A 20,353-nucleotide genomic window follows, 5' to 3' on the forward strand; every position below is an offset into this window, starting at 1 on the left:
ATTATCTGTAAAATGCTGTGGGAGAACAGCAGTGTGTAGACCTTGCCTTTTTCCTGCCGAGTCATGATAAAGAGCCAGTTTCCACAGTAATGAAGCTCATATACATTGCAGGTGTTGTTGATGTTATTAATTCCACCTGTGCTTTTCTTGATGCGACGTGTCAAAAATATCTGCTGTGAAAAAAATTATGATGGCAAGATGCTTGAGGCAGAAGACCTACACAAAATTCAGCCGTTAATTAACAGTCACCATTACACCTTCGCTTTTCCTCATTTATTATGCCCAAATGGCATGAACCATCTGTTCTAACCTCGCATTGCAAAAGTGATTATGCTGATTTATGAACTTTTAAACATTTAATTTTATGACACTTGTAATGGTGATATCTTTTGAGTGAATCTTATATATAGATTCTTCCTGGTTGACTTGGTACATTTGTGCCTGTAAAGTATGTCTTTAGACGACAAATACTAACCATGGTCGTAGTGTCAAGAAAGAGTCAGAAAACTGACAAATGTCGAGTGTTTTCAGTGATCACTATACAGCAAATTTCACTTAAATGTTTTGGGGACTCTTTTATACAAACCTTCCTCCTTACAAATGCCTAAAATGGTTCGTGATGTATACTTATGTATCAACCAATAGTTCCCAAATTGTGAAAGCATTGCTATTATAGAATATTATTTTTTTTCCTGACTCTAACGTACAATACAGACCAAAATGATAAGTCACTTACAGAGATGTAGGCCTGAGCTTTTGTGCTGTTGAAGGTGAGGTCCAGTGGTGTGTCCCTGTTGAAGAGGGCAAAGAGGCGCTTGGACCAGAAGGAGGGGATGAAGTCTCTATACTGGAGCCCCCAGTAAAGGCTGAACACTTTGTGGAGATCCAGAGCCAGACAGCTGCAGTTATATACCAACACACCCAGCTCCTTCCTCTGGAGAAGAAAGACAAACCTTTTAGAACAATCAGCCTCGTGATTGTTGTCTTTACTTTCTCTATTATCAGCAAAACTGCTGTCCTTCACGTCCATCAATATTTCCTTTCGGAGTCATATTATCCTGTCTGTCTTTTAAACATCCATCCCCCTATACATACAGCATAGACCTTCCCCACATTGTCCACTACTCTCATCCAATTACATGTCTCTGTCCATCATCACAGCAACAGCAGAGAATGAAAAGACACTACAGTGCTTCCTCTCGCTGTTTATTTCTTTTCTGTCTGCAGCATTTTCATTTCAGAGGCATTTCTTAGTTTCACCTTCCCAGCTTGTAGCTTCTAAATTACCTTTTTTCATTTCTGTCTCTTCACATATTTGTTCTCCCCCAGCAGTATTTGGTTCTTATAAAACTTACACTTACTTACGAAAGTCTTGTTAGACACACCCTATTCTAGCTCCCTCAAAAGTGACTCCTCAAAAACACAGTCCTTGTCATGTAACTTTTTTTACATAAAAAAAAGGAAAGAGTATATATAAAGAACTTCTAATTATTATAACTTTAATATTTGCCATTTGACTCTAGGTGAGGAGGCATGTTGCATCTATTATGTGCCATGAAATACAAAAAAAACCAAACAAACATGGTGCTACAAGAAATTCAAAGTAAACATAAAATTGGCTTTTCGATTTTCAACCTTGAGCTCCTTGTATTCATTGTCCAAAATCAAGGGCCCTTATGCTTTTGATGTCGAAAGATAGATGAGGGCAACTAAGAAAAGGGTGCACACTCTAATGAACCGTCCAATATACTAAGCTTTGAAGAAGAAGATGAAAGAATGGGCGCTTTCTATTTTTGGATGGCATTAGCTACCCCCACTTACCACCCTCAGCAGCCCATACAGACACAGTATACACAAATGTGTTTTAATATGATTCGTAACTTTTACATAAATGTAATAATTTATATAAACATAATGACAGACTGAAAGAAAATCTAAATATGCCATCCGCAAAATGCAACATTCAGGGCATCTTTATAAACACTGATGAGTAAACAGTTAAAGCACATAGATGTATCACCCATGAGGTATATGCAGTGCTTTGCAAAAGTTTAAGGCATTTGAGATTCATAACTATTACACAATACCATCAGGGATACATCTGAGCACAAACAAGGCGGAACAAGGAAGAACAAGGAGTCCTGCAGCAGAGATGGCTGTAAGTGTCACAACCTGCTCCCCTCACATGTTTTCCTTCTTTACTTTTTTTTAAATTTTTAAATTTTTTTTGAGCATTACCACTTCCTGTTTTATTTTTGCGGACTCACATCTCTTATCTTTTCAGAGCCTTGACTTCCTGCCTTTGTCTGATTACCTGCCCCGCCCTGATTAATTCCACCTTTTTGTCTCTCATCAAGCAAGTAACACCTGGAGGAGTTGCTTCTGTATTTAGTTCATCACACCAAATATTGATGTGATTTTTCTGGTTACTGCACACTGCGGGAAGTTAAATGATGAAAATGATTATTATTATTATTTTAAATAGCATACAAACTTTACTTTTAGGGCCTGATATTTTTGCACAGTATTGTACATGCTCAGTAAATCAAAATATTCTGGCTATATCTGTCAAATAAATTGATCTATGATCAAGGCACTGGGTGATTTAAGATGAGGCAGTTTTTAACAGCTATATCGCTTTTGCATAAGAAAACCGAGAACTATGTTGCACTTCTAAGTCTGAGCCAGGACATCATTATCTATACACTTTATATTAGTGCATGGATAATTTGCTATTAATCTGTAAAGTTTGTACAGGTTATACTGCGCAGTTTTAGAATTTACAGATCTGAGGTTGGGATTATTTCCTGCTACATCCTCTGTATAAGTATTTGTGTGTATTGTAAGGTGAAGTGGGTCTACAATACAATGGCCAGTGATCTCCAGTCCATGCTGGCGCTGCCGATGTAGAAATGTCTCCTGTCCACCACCCAGAAGGAGGAGTGCATGCTGCCTTTGGTCAGGGCTGACATGTTAATATAGTGAACTTCAGCATCTAGAAATGGAGAGTGAAAGTGAAAACAGAAAGAGAATTGAGTTAAAGATAAAAGGCAGCAAGAAAAAGATGGAGGTTCCATGTGAGACGAGGACAGAGACAGATCTGGCTACAGATCTAAACAGAGTGAAGCTACAGCATGTTTGAATACAAGCAGGCAGAATGTATGAAGCAGTGAGAGTGAGAGCTGACTGTATTTGGCGAGTGTCTTGAGCTCAGTCGAGTCAATCATCCCGCTCGAGATCTTCAGCTTGACCCCTTTTGCTTTCAGTCCCTGCAGCCTGGACAGCAGCTCTCTGCCCTGGAGGAAACACACCAACATACCACGGCTGTCACATTAAATCCAACCACCGTGGATTCACACAAGAAAAAGACCAGTCCAAGTGCTTTGATTTTATTTTTTTATTTTTTAAATGTTGTGGCATCATCTGAACTCATTTATGTGCTATTTTTGTGCTACATTTGCCATAGACTTATCTGCAGACAGCTATATACTATGATGTCTTGTTTATTTTTTTTCAAGGAGTTTTGTTTTGATCAAGTATTTATATCTCTAGATGACACTCTTCTCTTTGCTTTTTCAGTCAGGGTGACAGTCTCATCTCATTTTAACTACCCAATAATGTACCTCCTGTTGTATATTTAGAACAACACATTTTTATAAAAGCCAAGGACAAGATACATCAAGGGACTCAACCATCCAATTTGTTTCTTTTAATCTCAATCAATAATTTTCAAATTGCAGTTATCGTAAAACAACACAGAACTAAAGGACCTTTAAAGCTGTGAGACATCTGGGATGTAAAATTGGGTAAAATGGGCTTCTTTTTAATATCCAGAAGATGTGTCTCCCTTTCTTTTGTACTCTCTATCTTTTTACACCAAACCTTTCAGAGGACACACTGTTCACATTGGGAAGTTTGTTGTTTCATACCATATTGAGGGGTTAAAGAATGACTGCTATAACTCCTCGCAGAAGTTTAATTGTACACGTCATGTTCAGTTTCCTCGTCACAACGGGTACTAATCAGTCCGTAAAACTGTTTTTAAAATTTTTCTTTCTGGATTCGGGAGGGAACTTTCCCTCTCATCATCAGTTTGGGCTGAGAAAGTTCACAATTTTATTGGAAAGGCTGTTACAAATGAGTAATTTGGAGATTGAAGGACACGAGTATAAATGCCAAGCGATATAATGGAATATGCTATTGAGATGATTTGGTTTCCAGAGTTTCTGAGGCTTGAACCACAATATTTCAGGCTCTCCTGCCTCAATTTTGACAATTATACCTCTTTACGAGATTAGAGAGGAGTGAAGAGTCATTTTACGTCTCTGCAGATAGTCAACAAACACATTACAGTGTTGCAGTGAAATGTGGCTGATCGTTTTTCACAGCTGAGTTCATGAAACACTTAAATCTGTTGAATTCCTTCCATTCGTAATGATCTGAGGTGATATTACAGATGCTGTTTTTTTTAAGTTTTTTTTAACATTTGTGTGTGAGAAACACTATTGCTAAAAGTTCAAGGGTCTCAGAATTCAGTTTATCACTTCTATAATATGTTTACAGAACTTGTTTTTAAGATTTTTTTTTTTATGTCTCATATGTTTTCCTTTACTCAGATAAAGCAGTGGGGATGGACCGGAAATGTGAGCAAAGACAGCACGCCAACGGCTGAACCAGGTACCAGTCCATAGGGCATAAACCCTAACCACTCAATCACCAGGTCTGCAGATTCTTGTAAGTGTGCATTTAAAACATATCCATGTGGTGTGCTAAATAATGTAATCATGTCTCTTTAATATTTTTTTACTGTTATTTTATTGCTTTCCTGTGTCTATAAATGCTGCTGTAGCGAAAAAAAAAATTCCCCTTGGGGATTAATAAAGTAACTATCTATCTGTCTATCTATCTAGTCATGGCAAAATTAACATTCACAGTCTGAAGACACAAACAGACACATGCAGTGTTACGAGAGCATTTCCACCTTCACCACTTGTAACTTTGCCATTACTGTATATCAAATTGAATATGCTGTGTATCAAATTTAAAATTTAATGTACTGTAAATTTTGTAGACTGCTGCAGGCTGAGAGGCCATTAGCTCCTCTCTGGCTCGAGGCCTCTGAAAGGGGCTATTACTTTCCGATCATCGGCCTCAGGCTCTGATTAATTCTGACGTACTCGTGTGCGTGCCTGTGCGTGTGCGTGTGTGTACGTGTACACAGCCTGGTCAAACCCTCCTGAAAATAGTAAATAACACACATCCAGATCAAATCCAAAATAAATACTCTGCCTCGGGCATCATGAAAACAGTCTCAATCGGCTCCTTACCTGACCAGAAAGTTCAACTCTGAAAGGATAGCTGTTGATTTTATATTGTGGTTATCAATTCTGGCTGTTCAATTATATCATACTGTCATTTGTTGTTACACTTCTTAACTTTTACTTCTGGGAGATTTTTAAAGCAGGGCCTTTATTTGTAGTGGAGTGTTTTTTTATATTGTTGTGCTGGTGTCTGAGCAATTCTTTTTACCACCGACTATCAAGTAGAGGAGGCATTCAGACACAGAAGACACAGAAAAGGAGACAGGGAAAATTTCAAATGTGCACAAAATATAAATTATAGTCAAAAATTTTGAAGAGTTAAATCTCCGTCAGCTTGCTGTGGTTTTACCTGTCTGGCAGCAGGCTGGAAGCTGGATTCATAATCAGAGGAGTTGAGGAGCCACAGTGGGGAAACTATCTCTACGACCCGGATAGCTCGGTCCAGTAGGTTGTACAAGCCTGCTGAGAGAGGGAGGTGCGATGTGCCATTGTCTAAGAAGGAGATGTCCTCTGGGATGTTCTCCACGAGGACAAGTCTGTGGGAAATAATGGGGAAAAAACAAGAGTAAATAATAAAAATTAAAAAAAACATAATGCAAAAGAAAATACATATCTACACGTAGAAATGGCCTCATAAAAACTGCAAATCCAAAAGCATCTTCGCTAGAGACCTGCTAATGGAAAAGTGCAGGGGAAATTAATATGAGATTTATGGTCCTTCACAAAGCAATTATGAGTTTGCATTAGTAACAGTGTTATTATGAGATCTGGGATTATTAGGTTATATTTCGTGTTTTACTACCCCGTGACAAATTGGCTAACTGCACCATTCTCCCTCTATCTCTGGATCGTTGGCTTAATGAGACAAATCAAGGTTCCCAGACCACACATGCCCTCAGATTCCATCAAGCATCATTAAATCGTGTACAGGTCGCCTCTGGCAGCGCCGAGAACAATGATGGCTGATGTGCAGAAATGTCAGCAAGGCAGATTTAATTACAACCAGTCGGGGAAAAGTGACACATTTTGCAATATCCTTGTTGCTTTCTCATAAACACTTCTCTCTTCACTATCACATGGTGCATTTTTTAATATAGTCATCTGCAGTCTGGTGTAATATACTATAGGTGCAGCAATAATGAAATCGTATAAAGAGGCTGTAGCAATCTACTGTGTTATATTCATTGGTTTGCATGAAATATAATATACTGCAGATATATCCTTGAAATCATCTGCTTAAGAATCAGTGCAGCCAGGTACTCTTTCTCATAAAAATGTACCATGAAGCTAAAAGTTAAATGATGGGGAAAATGTTCCTCCTGATAGTTGTTTTGCTCTTTAATGTTTTGCATACATAACTGTGAAAATCCAGTGACTCCGTATGAGTCTGTATGTTACCAGAATGCCTAAGTATCTCTATCTATCGATCTAAAATGACAGGGGCATTAGCGCTGGACATGACAGATTGAATTAGCTGTGGTCCAGATCTGCAGCCACTCAGAACCAGGCTATTATCAAGCTCCAATGCTTCCCACATTTTCTCTGCATCTGGTTTTAGACATCGATTTCTGCCAATTGGATTTTAGAGAGAGAAATATAAAACAGGAAGGAGAGGCTGTTCGGAGGGAGAGCAGCAAAAGAAGTAAATTCTCTTGCACTTCTGTGGTCGATTACGTCTCTGGATAAGATGTTGTCCAAGAAAATATAATTTACTCACTTATATAGGAGGGATTGGACCATAGTAAGAAATATGATGGTAAATATAGTGCAGATTGGTTTGGTGGCTCAACAGGTAAAGCATGCACTTATAAACTCACACAGTCTACGGCTTATTAAATATGACATTATTTTAATCTAATCAACGCTACAATAAAATGAAACACAGGTTAATATTATCAGTATAATGCGTGGGTTTATCAGCTTCTTTGCTGAAAACAAACTACTGTATGGTGATGACAGTGAACCAAAACCAAAACAATTAGCTGAAAGGGGCAAAAGAACAGGTACACGATAATTATGGGTTTGTTATAAGCAACCTCTTTCACAATACATGTATCTTTTCAAACACTGCTAATACAACAGTATTGATCAGTACATTTTTTAAACTTTCCCATTCTCGTGAATGGCACAAGTATCCACTTGGACTTAAGGATGGACGGAGTAGGGTTTGGTAGCCAAAAGTCACTCTGACCTCACAAAATATTATGGCCATAACGCAAGAATTTATGTGCTAATTATGATAAAATTTCACCCATATGTCTAATAAGATAAAATAAGGATGTGATAATACTTCCATCTTAAATTCAAAGGTCAGCTTCATCGTAATGTCATAATGTTTGCCAAAAACACTTCCCTGGCCATAATTCAACACCATAACACAGGAACAGAGGGAGAGATTGTGACAATATATCACATTCGTTCGGCTACTAAACTGGCTAATCTTAGGCGTCCACTTTGAAACTGTCCTGATTGTATAGATCTCCTGTCTGTCAGGTTTACGATGTGTGTGAACTATTCATGTGTTCGAATTTGTTGCTTCTTTGCAGCGACATTCATATTCAAAGTATTGTCTACTGTCAATCAGCTTTATTGGCCAAACATCTGAACACATACCTGCATAAAGATTCGCAGAACGTTGTTACGACATATACTGTATGATATTAAAAACCTATAGCACTTTTTTGTTTTTCAAATTTCTGGCCAGCCAACGAGTGACAGCTTGGGGTTTACCGAGTGCTTTGACTCAAGGGCACACTGGAGGGAGCTTGAGCTGCAGGTGATAATGTAGTGGCCTCACATTGAGAGGCCGGTTGCCAGCTCGCAGCTTGAAAATTTATTCCTGGCTAAAGCAGAGCAAAGTCAGGATTTGGGAAGTTGCCAAGGGTCAAACTGTAGGACTCGGATGCTCTGTGATCATAACATGCCCATATCTCCACGAGGGAATGTCAGTCGATATGTTAAGTGAAGCAGAGTTTGGGATAATCACGAGTAAAGCTGGCTGATATGTGTTTCTGAGGGTTTTATTTCAGTGGCTGTTCTCCCATCTGTCAGTCACAGAGCTTCAGGACTGAACTCTGACAGTGAGTTAAATGAAAAGGCACAGAGAAACCAATAGAGCGAGCTGTGGTGAAAATTTAGAGAAGATTTACGTTTACACCACAAAGCGCAGACTATCTTTTGTTCTGAAAAGAAGGCAAAAAGTAATACAGCTGCAGTAAACACCCCACGATAAGGAAAAACAAGGATGCATGGAAAACAGATTGAAGAGGAGGAAGGGTAATCTTATTCTAAGAGGAATCCTCTCAGTCCACTCTAATGGCTGCGAGGTATGATGAATAGCGATTTTGACTAGTTCAAACAGCCAGACGGCTCTCTGTATTAAAAGTGGAGAAAGCAGGGAGGCAGCGCTTGTTTCTTCCTGCAGAGGATTCATCGATTTATGCAGTGTGTGTTGTCCATGACTGGTTACCTCCATGGTAACCCATCTGCGCACTCATGGGTGTGATTCAGCCCCAGCCGCCAATACCTAAGTGGTGTAAACTTCACGGTGTGTGTGTGTGTGTGTGTGTGTGTGTGCATACATGATGCAGTGAAACAGAAAGATAGGGTGTGTGTCTGAATGTAAAACCTCACTCTGAATGACAATGGATTCTTATCTTCACAGTGTGGTAGATGAGCACAGCTGGATCACTCTATTCTCTTCAAGGGGATGCCCTCCCTCCTGATGTTTTATTCCAAAAAAGCAGAACGTATTTCACAACATTATAGAGCTGGAAGGGCTGAGGCAAGTTTACATGTCAGACATACAGAAAACAACATAGAAAACTGCAAAAAAATAAAAAATGTCTGTGGTACTGCCTGCAGAAGCACTGAGAGTAAAAGCTTAGGATCGTGTTGAAAATCACATTGTGCCTTAGTCAGTTCCTGATATCTGATATAAATTATCCATCCTCTCATGAGCTGCCCTGAGCTCTGGGTGTACAGCAGCAAAGACATTAATATGGGTATCACAGACATGGAGCTGCTGCTGCTGCTGTGCTCCCTGCAAGCGGCTCATTTTAGTTTCTTCAGGAACAACCAAAAGGCTCGTCAGGGTAAACAGTTCAATCTGTTATTTAGATACGATTTATTTGTGAAATAACTGTTGAAATAATGTGTTTAATGCAAATGAATTAGAACTGAGTACTTCTTTTATTATTGCTGTTAATGTCAGTCATAACTGCTGTTCCAGGTGTTCACCAACGTTTTGACTGATGGTCCATAGCTGTCTCTAACTAACCATCGTCATCAATACTGCTTCACTTCAGTGCACTACAGCATATATTGTAAACACACCTGTTCAGATACTGATTGCTGAGTCTTGGAAATGAGTTACGATTTACGAGTTATATTTGTTTAGTTCTGCCGTCTAATTTCTTTGGCTTGTTGCATTTATTTCCACTCCCATACTGGCTGCAACTTTGTTGTTTTATGTCGGCCTCTGTATTTTGATTTTTTTTTTAACAGTCAATAAATTTAAATGGATGTTTAATGAGCATTTTGCGCGCCCCTGTTTGCACTTGTGCATGAGCATGCGTACGCTCCGGTACTTCAATAAATAGCACTACACCCGTGGTGTTTATTAAATAGCGAATTATGTAAAAGAAAACAGTGGCTTCAACTAAATGCACGTGTAGTAAAGCAAACTGAACGTGCTAGCTTAACTGAAAAAATGTTAGTGTCCTCCATCAATAATATACACCTGCAGAATACAAAAGACAGCGCAGAAACTGTAACTTCTGGCAGTGAAATCTCATTCAAGACTACATTTGTAAATATGCTCACAACTAAAATCCAGCCTTGGAACAGATGTTGTGCAACTCACTTCAAATGTTTAAATAGACAGTAGTTTCTTGAAAAAATAATCTTTTATTGTGGTTTATATTTTTACATTTATATTTTTAGCAGCCTTTAACGAACACCATTTCCCATTTGTCCAGATGTTGGCGGGCTAACGGGCTGTGTGGACTCCTCAACAAAGGAGGTGATATCGTGAGAGAGTCGAAGGGTTGCGTTTACATCAGACATGTCTGTATTGACAGCAAGACATAGAGGACTGAGCGCTGTAGACATTTTTAGGCACCTTAATTGTTCGCCCGCAGTGAGAGCCAAAAACGTTTATAGCTACTTTACTTCCATGCCTTACGGCCCACTGCATGTGCATTAGTGTTTCCTCTTTTGGCCTCGACATATTGGACGACCTCGAATAAAACTCACTTTTTTTGGGGGGGGGGGGGCTTTTTACAAATATGAAACTTTCATGGATAAAAAATTCATGGTAGGAAAGAGTAAAAGCCAAACGGGTTTTCAGTTCCAAGAGTTCTGTCAGCAGTTTTACTGACATTTCTTCCGTTGCAATACCATGAGTGGCCAATGGGGCAAATTAGCAACAAGACGGAGGTGCCGTGCACAGCTCTCTTAACACACCTGACACATTAAATGCCACAAAAGTATTGTAGTTTTTTTTTTAATGGGGGCTGTAATTTTTTCTGTCCACAGAAAGTAGTTATTCTTTAACTTTGCTAAAGTCACAAAATATTAACTTTGGTACATAAGCTACTTTTTAACATACTAGCAGACTAACGCTAAACCCAGACTTGACGTCATGACTTAGCTCTCTTTAGGTTTTAAAGGTGCATCCCAATCCCTGAAAATAGCCAACTACAAACTTAGTGATGAACCTCACACAAGTAAAATATTTTCCAATTTGAATACACCTGAATCTAATTAGCTGTACCAGATCATGTAGCTTACAATATATAAAGGCTATAAACATGTCAACATTTTAATTTACTGAGAAGCGTAGCTGTGATTTCTGAGCCTACCTTATAATCACCTCTTTTTAAATGTCTGTTCAAGGAAACATGACAGGCTGCCTGAATACTGATTAAAAGAAAAGCACATTTACAAAAAAATGATTTGAAGTGGTGTGTCCTGAAGCAGCCGACTGCTCACAGATATTGAGGATGAGAGAAGTCTGGTTCACCAGCATCATTTCTGCCCTTCTACAAAGTAGCTGTAGATCAATACTAACCTTTTTATCAGCCGGCTGACACCAGGCAATTACACGTGTACACCAGGGATACATCAGACTGGCATTTGGATACGATCAGATGAGAGGGTATAAACTGCTATCACTTCGCTCCAATAACCAAACCTAAGATGATGTATGTTTTACTTCCATCATCGATTACGTTGTTCCTCATCACAGGGGAATATATCAATCCTGTTCATTTTTAATTAATCAGGTTAATTTGATTGTGCTGCCAGACATGTAAAGCAACTATCTGCATTAGTGGGAGAGATGTTTTTTTTTTTTTTTGTCTATCTCAGGTCTCTCGTTACTGAGGTGAAATAATTAGCATGACTCATTATGCAGGCAAAAACAGATTAAAATGAAATCGACATGACAAAACAACCAGCTGACGTGTCCAAATTACAACATCACAAACAAAAAAGATGCTGAGTCATTATTTGGGCAGCTAAAAGGCTCAGAAGGCTTTTTTTTTTTTGTGAGCAGTAGCTACAGAGCGAGTGAGCGAGGCCGGTCTGCTGTATTTACATTATTCAGGGGAAGTCTTTTCAGTCTTAATCAGTGGATCATTTTCAGAGTGTGGGCACTCGATGTAAGAAATGCCGATGACTGAAAAGGGCTTTAAATGCATTTTCTTTGCTGAATTTTAGGAGTCTAATCTCGCATGAGCCTCAATGCACCTCCATTATAAATGTGTCCGTGTCTCGCAATCTGGCACTTTTCCCATTTTGCAGCGGAACTTGCTTTGAGCAAAATGCTCTATCAAGTCATTAATTACACACCTTCTAGTTCTTTCAAATGATGCATGTCACAGTTAAAAGTTCAGCATGCAGCTTATGGGAAATAAATAACAGTGCACACGGTCTTGGAAATCTGACAGCACACATTTCCGAAATTTGTTTGGAGTCTCGGGTTTATGAGACCTCCGTCATCCCAGACAGGGAGCCAATAGTGGCTGATGAATCTATTCATCTCTCACTCACTGCAACCCCAAATCTACCCTGATAACCTCCTCTTCTTCCTCCATCTGGCTCAACCTTCCTCAATCATGCCTCCCTCGGCCTCGTATTTATCTCTCATTCTACCGACAAACTTAAGGGACACTTCAAAGAGGAAGAGTTCGATTCAGCTACACAAGTTGGGATTAGACTTTCAGCCTTAAGTGGAAGAGAGGGAGCTCTCTGAAAGCTTGTTAATGGCTGATTTAAGGAAGAAGAGGGAGAGAGAGTACATGGACGCAGACATAAAGAAAAGACAGAGCGAGAGAGGTGGGGAAGTAATTCAAGGCTGAATGTTAAATTGAATGATCAGAGTCTAATGGAGGGGAACCAGTAGGAAGTGGAGAGTAGGAGAACAAGACTGCTGTATCAGCCCAATGCCTGCTGATCAGCAGTTTTAACTCTTGACCACCACGTCGTACTGTGGTGGTTCTTTGATTATTTTTTTTTTTTTTTTTGTCAGGGGATCCATACTCTTAAAACTTGAAAAGACTCTAGGAACTTAGAGAAGTAACTTCCAGAACAGCGTGGTAATCATTTCAGGCCATAGAGGGAGACTATAAAAGAAGCAGGCTGAGGGATTAGTTCCTCTGTTTTAATATGAGATAGTTAAACAGTTCAACACAGACACAGGTTGCTTTATGTAATACCTGCGTTATATCTTCCTGTTTTATTTTGGGATCCTTCACCTTTAGTACCCATGTGTGCTTTATTTTCTGCCATTGTTTATCCCCCCCCCCCCTCCCACACACATACACACACACACACACACACCTGTGTCTCGTTTTCCCATCAGGTAGTTGTGTGTGTGTATTTAGTTTCCAGATTGTTTTGTTGGTTAGTGTTTGTAAGTGCCGGTGGCTACTCGGGTTCAGTTCTTTGTCTGTCTGTTTATTCCCGCTTGTGTTTTTGGATGTCGCCTACTTTTGGATTCTGCTCCAGCGTGCATCTTGTGTTTTCGTTGACCTGCCTTATTTCTTGTGAACCATGCAGCCTTTTCTGTGTGTAAAACTCGCTTTGCTTTGACCTACTGCGTCGGTGTTGTGTTTTTGGGTCCTCAATCTTCTTGTGAACTGTAACACTTTATGGTTTAAACTGAGCTAAAACAGTCAACAGTGGAAGCTGGTGGAATGAATCACTAAACATTCAAAACTACACACAGGACAAGGCTGAGGCAAACCAAATGTATGAAAGGAAATGTAGGTTTAACTCATGAAAGCTATGAGAACCAAAGGTCCCAAATCATGTCAATGTTTTACAAGTATTTTCTTTTTCTTGTCTGCTTTGCTTTACACAATGAAACTCTGATAAGTAAATACATTCTGTTGTTTCTGAGTGATTGTGAACCAGGAAAAAACAGACAGATTGTAATCAATAAATTGCTTAAGACTGTATTTGATATAATATTCTACTGTTAAGTGATCATTTCTATTAATTCAAACCAATCTTCCTATACCATACACCATCCGGCTTTGTGCGAAATGTCACAAAATACAATGGGCACAATCGGATCTACTGGAAAAACGACACATCTCTTTATGGAGGCAGGAAGCCAACTGGGACAAAATTTGTTAGTTAATAAGAACTGATAATAATATTAACATCTAATACGGCATGATTCAGTGGTTCTGAGTGTCAGGACCACCAAAGGACTCCAGAGAAAAGATGATTAAAAATGGAAGAAAAATGTCTTCGTTAAACAAATTGTGTTTGTTTTATTCTGACCTCTCTTTCAATTTTGCTTTCTTATTGTGAAATATTTGATATTTCTATACCTCTTCAGACGTTTGAAAATGCTATACATTAGATATTCTAGTGAAGAAAAAAACACTCTTTGGCTGAACTGTTCACTAATTTGCCACATAAACTTGTGATGAAGCATTATGTGTCAAAAAGTTTGGAAACGACTAACAATAATGTGTGTGTTTGTGGTTCTTTTGCAGCTCTCACCTGCAGTCCTTGCTGCAGTTCTCCTCTGTGATTCCGTCCTCGTCTTCACCCCAAACGTCTACAGCTGAGAAAATCAGTGCCACCAGAACAGCGAAGCAGCACACCAAAGCAAAGATCACAATGCACTTCTGCTGAGACTGCAAGACAGAGAGGGAAAAACAACATTGATTACAAAGGTGAGTTTTTCTACTCTTCAACACTACTGTAGAAAAAAGACCAAAGTTCCCCATCCTACCGTTAGCTGGCTTTCTGAGTGACCTGATTTAATGCACAGCTCAGCAGGTCATCACATGATAGAGGAGAATTTAACACAAACATGTTGAAGGTTCACGTACGACCTTGTGAGTTCAGGTCCTCATATAAACAAGAAGCAGGAACGAGAAGAAAGCAAAAAGGGAAAAGAGCAGAGAGCAAGGAGAGAAATACCGAAGATAAATGATCCCATATGGCTGAGATGGAAGTAAGGGTCGCCATGTGATATACGGGCAGTGAGGATGTGAAGGAGACCGAGTCCCAGCTGTTACTGCTCACTTCAGTCCATCTGCTTTCAGAGGATGTGGCCCTCAAGGTGATCAACTTTGGTCTTACTAACACATCTCGACACCATCAGACCTCTTTATGTAAATAATCGGGGGTAAAGTATTGCAGCGATGGTAGCTATTTATGGAGATATTGCTGTTTAATGTGATGCACAGTATATTAAGCTCATTACCTCTGCCAAAGAGGTTATGATTTACCGTAGGTGCAATTTTTGTATGTAATTGTCAGCAGGATTTAGGAAGAACTACCAGCCTGGTCTTCATTAAGCACGACGAACGAGTGTAGCATTGGCAAAGTAAGAACCAATTAAATTTTGGAGAGGATCTACAAATCATTTTTCGCTTTCAGTATCATTGTGAGATAAGGAATTTGGCCTACTCAATGCCATAGGTCTTAAAAGCCAATAGATGGCAAAAAAGTTAAATAGTGGCAAAACATAGGCCATTCTAGAAATACTGTGACTCCATATCACAATCCATATTCACATACCAGTAATCCTCTGGATACATATGTACTTCCTCAAACTTAATACATTAAGTCCACAAAAGTTTAATTTTGAATCAAAGTTTCTTTGTTTTGTTTCCATGTTGATCTGCCCTTTGTACCGAATGGCACTCCAAAATGTGGGTTTGGCTCATTTGGCGCGTATTGGTGACCAATTATGTGAAAGAAAATGCAATATCTGGAACTCGTCAGCCAAAAAAAAACCTGCGGGCACAAAACTATGGAAAAAGAACATGATCCATTATGGCTGACAGGAGGAGGGAAAGTGTTCCTGTTTCTCACTACAAATATTTCTCGGGGTTTGTGGACCTTTGGAGGACCTGATGGCACTGACAGAAAAATAAACAGTGCAAAGGTTTTGGTTGCATTGTGTCATGTCATAAAAACACACTAACAAAGACATAAATAAAATAGCTTAACTAGAGGCTACAGATGATAAATGAACCCGCCAATTAATTTTTTTTTATTTTGTTTTGCATTACAGCATTTTTTTTTTTTAACTTACTGTAAAAGTACACAAACCTCAGACACTGATATGAAGTGCAGAGCTCATGCTAAATGTTTGACTATAAGAGAGCTTATTTTGCATGTCCCTTCTTTGTTAACCCACTTTCTTTCATAGCGGTATGTTTTGTGCTTAATTTGACACATTTTATGCTGACGTGGGTTCATGTCACTTCACCTGCAAATCAGTGACTGTGTGTCACTGTCTAAACTGCACTGTCAGCTCAGGTTAGTTAGAAGAGATGAGGCAGCTCTGTGAGAGAGCTTCCAAAGTTCAAAAACTGGAATACAGTTGCTGTTTGTCACTTAAAAACTGGTGGCATTATAATATGTATAACTATGGCCTTTGAAGTGTGTTTAGCACAAACTGAGATTACATTATGACAAAAACAGAGCTACTTCTTTATCGCGTGCATGTTTCTGCCTTACACCAACAGAAATGAATTATAAATGCTTCAGTACGCTTCAAGAGGCTTTATTTTCTTATGTAATGCAATACAAAATAATACATAGTCTTTTAGTTCGAGTCGAGCCTGTCTTTTGTATTTGGCCACAACTTGCACATATTTGGATACAGACATCTAGCATTTATCAGACATGGGAATTACAACATTCCACCTCAATGAACACTCTTCTGTGTGGTTGAAGTGACACCATCCTGGGATGTGCTGTCAACCACTCTGGGAAGAAAGACAAGTGGTGAAATGCCACATCAAATACAAAATGTTCTGGATTCTGCCCCACTTAGCCCTGTTTCCCTCACCTGGAACAATTTTGTGTTGTGTTTTTTTACATGCAATAGTATGTAAATATGTGTAATTTTACAGTCTGAGTTAAAGAAACAGTCTTAGAAACAGTCTTAGAAATTTGAATATGTGGTTGTTTGGTGTTAAAACAATAAAAAGGGATCCACAGTTTATCGACTTCTGTTGAGCTGGCCGTGTGAAGAATAAAAAAAAAAAAAATGGAATTGGGAAATATGAGTAAGCAAGTGTATTGAATGGTAAATAAACCTGTTTCCCCTACTATTCAATGTCAAAATATCTGCAGTAAAAAAGGTATTTTAAACATTCCTCCTGGAGAACTGCGTATTGAATTTTTCATGAAACTGTCATATAGTACAGTGACGATATAAGCTTTCACAGTGTTTAGGTCATAACACAACCAACAGTTTAGCTTTACAGTTCTTTTTGAATGATTATATTTAGGTTTTTAATCAAATTTATGAATGAGACCCAACAACACAGCACAGTAAGTTGTACCCTCAGCGTGTCCTCACCATTACTTTTACAACAGTGAGCAGCTGATATAGAGTAGATTTGGCCCATTTACTGGGAAACGCCCCAACTATTTGTAAATTTATAACAAATGTATCCTGATCCCTTTGAAACCTGACAGAGGAGCCAAAACTAATTATCCTTGAACACAGCAGATCATTAGTACACAGTCAAGCTAAACTCATTATCCTCAGAGACAAATCTCATATCATACACCATCGACCTCTGTGAGCAACACAGCCTGGGTTATTTTAGCGTGTTTATTGTTGCTAATGCTCATGGGTCCTGTGTGGGAATTAAATTAATCTCCTAGCCAGTCAATGGAGTCTCCTCAGTGAACCAAAGTAGCAGGAATATTCAGCTACACACTCTCAAACACACACAACCATCTGTCTGAGCTGATGTCTGACATGGGAGGAGTGGTTGGTAGTCCCATGCAGGGATATTATACCTATTTCATATGCGCAGCCATAGTTGACTTAACCAACTCCCAAATCTCTGTATTTCGTGCTAGTTGCAAAAGCTTTCTGCAGGGTTGACAGAAGCATGAAGGTTAAAGTGAATGACCTCTTGACCCAACTCGTCCACATCTGCAGACCTGATTGGAAAAAAGAAACACTGCTCTCTGCACTTAAAAAAAAGCCCACTCAGTACACACTCGCAGGGTAAATGGAGGTTAAATCAAAGCTGTCACTCATCTGCTGGACCAGACTTACTGCAATAAAAGCAATTATAGATGAAGGTCCACCTGCAGGAGACTTAAGCACGGCCTGCTCCTCATATTTCCAGTGTTTGTCGGCCAGCTTTCACATGTGGTGGGGTGTGTGGGTGAGTGTAATGGCAGATATATGAAGAGGTCAGACTGAAAGTGTGCACAGGACGGCGTTACCTGACACTGGGGCACAGCTAAGGATCAATATACCTCAAATTACCTGAAATACTCTGCAACTGTATAGAAAATAAAAAAAACAAAACTAAAGCTTCAATGTAAAACGAAGAAATAAATTAGTGATTTATCTTAAAGTAAGAGTACAGTTTTGACTTGTGGCTTATATTTTTAAAAGATCAGTTTAACTCTCAGTGGTATCTTGCAACCCATATGATATATGGACAGGCTTTTGCGATATCCCCTGAAACCTGTAATTTTTATGTCACAAAGCCTTAAAAAATATTTGAAAAAGTCTGTATTGTGCCTTTTCATAAACATCTACAGACCTCTCTGTCAACAGTTTTCAACATGACCATCTATTTGGTTGAGTTCTGCTGCAAACCCTTCACTGTGAAGTCTGTAGATTATTCAGAGAAATGTGGGGACAAATAAGTTGCTGTTGAATTTTGTAAACAACAGTTTTCAAAGCCGTGTGCAACAAAAAAACAACAACAATTTAATCCTATTGTAGATGGAAGCAGAGATTGCAGGGACAGTTACCTCAAAACCATGAAGAGCAAATTAAAACTATTGCCATGGCTATAAACTACAATGAGTGCAAGTTTTTTTTTAGAATTAGGGTGAATTGTCCCTTTAACAGCTGATGATAAAACACTGTCGTTGTTTCACTGCAAACTGTCAGTTTCCTCTCTAAAGAAGTAACTCTAAACCTCTGAATCCCACTCAGATCTTCTTCCAAGCTAAAATATAAAAACTTTTTTTTCTGTTGCTGCTTTCAAAAAGCTTTCTGGCTGTTTACAGTTGATTTTGGTGGCACATGGATGAAAAAAAAAATCCAGTCTTCCATCGGAAGCAAAGACAGCCTTGAGTGACTTAAAAAATAATTTAAAAAAAAGAGTCATAAATAACATGCTTTAGTGAAATTGCTCGCTGGCCGTTTTAAAAAGCTCCCTGGTGTCCATCCAAAAAAAGACTGTGCAAGGTGGATGGCATGGAGCCAGATTCACTCACTCCCCCACACACACAAACAAATACACACCACAACTTATACTCTCTCCCTACCTGGCTTTTTCTCTGCGCACAAAAACAAACACAGACATACAAAGGTGAAGGCCATACCAGAGAAGGTGGATGTTTATATGCTCAGATCAGAGGCAGAGGTTTTAAAAAGAGGCCGTCTGACCTTCTCTCTGCAACTCTCTGCCAAACTTCCCAGCATGCCCCTTGCTATCTGTTGAAGGATTGGCTCTTTCTGCTCATCTACAAGTGAGATGGAGAGTGTTTGGAACAAACAGTGTCTAAAAGTGGGCTGAATATTTTTCAGGTTTGTTTTGTGCTGCTGTCACCATACAGCATGGTGAAGTAAAGCAGGAGACTCAAAATATTGCAGTGAGCTGACGGTTGGTGAACAGCAATGCAGGAAGAACATGGCCCCTGTGGCTTTGGAAACACATTTAAGGAAATCTTAAAGTGTGCCTTCAGAGGAGCAGAATGAGAACCGCCTGAGAAAAGTGTCAGGGCTGCAATTATCCTCTTATGTGTGTTTCCTCTTTGTCAGGGCATGGTGACAACAAGGAGCCATGTTGCTTAGAGGGAAAGAGATGTTTGCACCACACCACACGACAGAAAACTGGGCAGACTATCAACAACATGTATCCCGGGCTAATTTGTCTAATGAGCACTCTGGGTGCTGCAGATGTTGTGTGGATGTGAGGAGGGTGGAGGAGAAGCTCTCCACATGCAGCCATGTTCTCATCCATGAACTCAGAGGATTGTAAAAACAAGAGAAGAAGAAGAGACAGGAATAGAGGAGACAGTTGAGGCTTTCGTCTTCATATTGGATGGAGAGTGTGGCGGGACATTGAGTGGATCAAGACTGACTGATAATCGCACACTGAGTGATAGGCACAAATGTTTACTTGGTCACAAGGACGAATTTATTAGATATTGGGGGTCAAAGGTCAGGGTCCGAGTGACCCGACGTCCGTCCAATCTGTCCTATTCTCCTCAACATGATAGGTACACCTTAAAGGAATTTCTTCAAATTTGGCACAAATGTCACTGTGACCTAGCAAAACACGCTTGCGGCCACATCTCCAGAATTCACATGCTAACTGTGCCAAAATTTGACACAAATATTCTTGTAAGGTAAAATGAGGAATTGACAACATTTTGTATGCTAAAGGTCAACCTCAATGTGACTACAAAATGTTCTGCAGAAACCCTTTCCTATTCATTATAAATCACCAATAACTTAGAAGCAGGAGGGTATTTGGGAACATATTGAACATCTGGTC

The 20,353-nt window shown here is 39.3% G+C and overlaps 1 protein-coding gene across 2 annotated transcripts in view; it reads right to left on the bottom strand.

Annotated features, from left to right (window-relative positions):
• The window catches only part of LOC138195182 (inactive phospholipase D5-like), a 62,171-nt gene that overhangs the window by 7,166 nt on the left and 34,652 nt on the right, over positions 1-20,353 (bottom strand). For both annotated transcript variants that reach the window (XM_069144359.1, XM_069144360.1), the window contains exons 2-6: positions 14,343-14,479; positions 5,671-5,857; positions 3,188-3,296; positions 2,868-2,995; positions 737-934 (exon numbers count right to left, since the gene is read on the bottom strand). In XM_069144359.1, coding sequence (XP_069000460.1) covers positions 737-934; positions 2,868-2,995; positions 3,188-3,296; positions 5,671-5,857; positions 14,343-14,479 — 759 coding nt within the window. The remainder of the gene's footprint in view (positions 1-736; positions 935-2,867; positions 2,996-3,187; positions 3,297-5,670; positions 5,858-14,342; positions 14,480-20,353) is intronic.

The sequence above is a fragment of the Embiotoca jacksoni genome, unplaced genomic scaffold, assembly GCF_022577435.1.
Source record: "Embiotoca jacksoni isolate LCO1_2020_lvr unplaced genomic scaffold, fEmbJac1.0.p SCAF_12, whole genome shotgun sequence".
Lineage (NCBI taxonomy): Eukaryota > Metazoa > Chordata > Actinopteri > Embiotocidae > Embiotoca > Embiotoca jacksoni.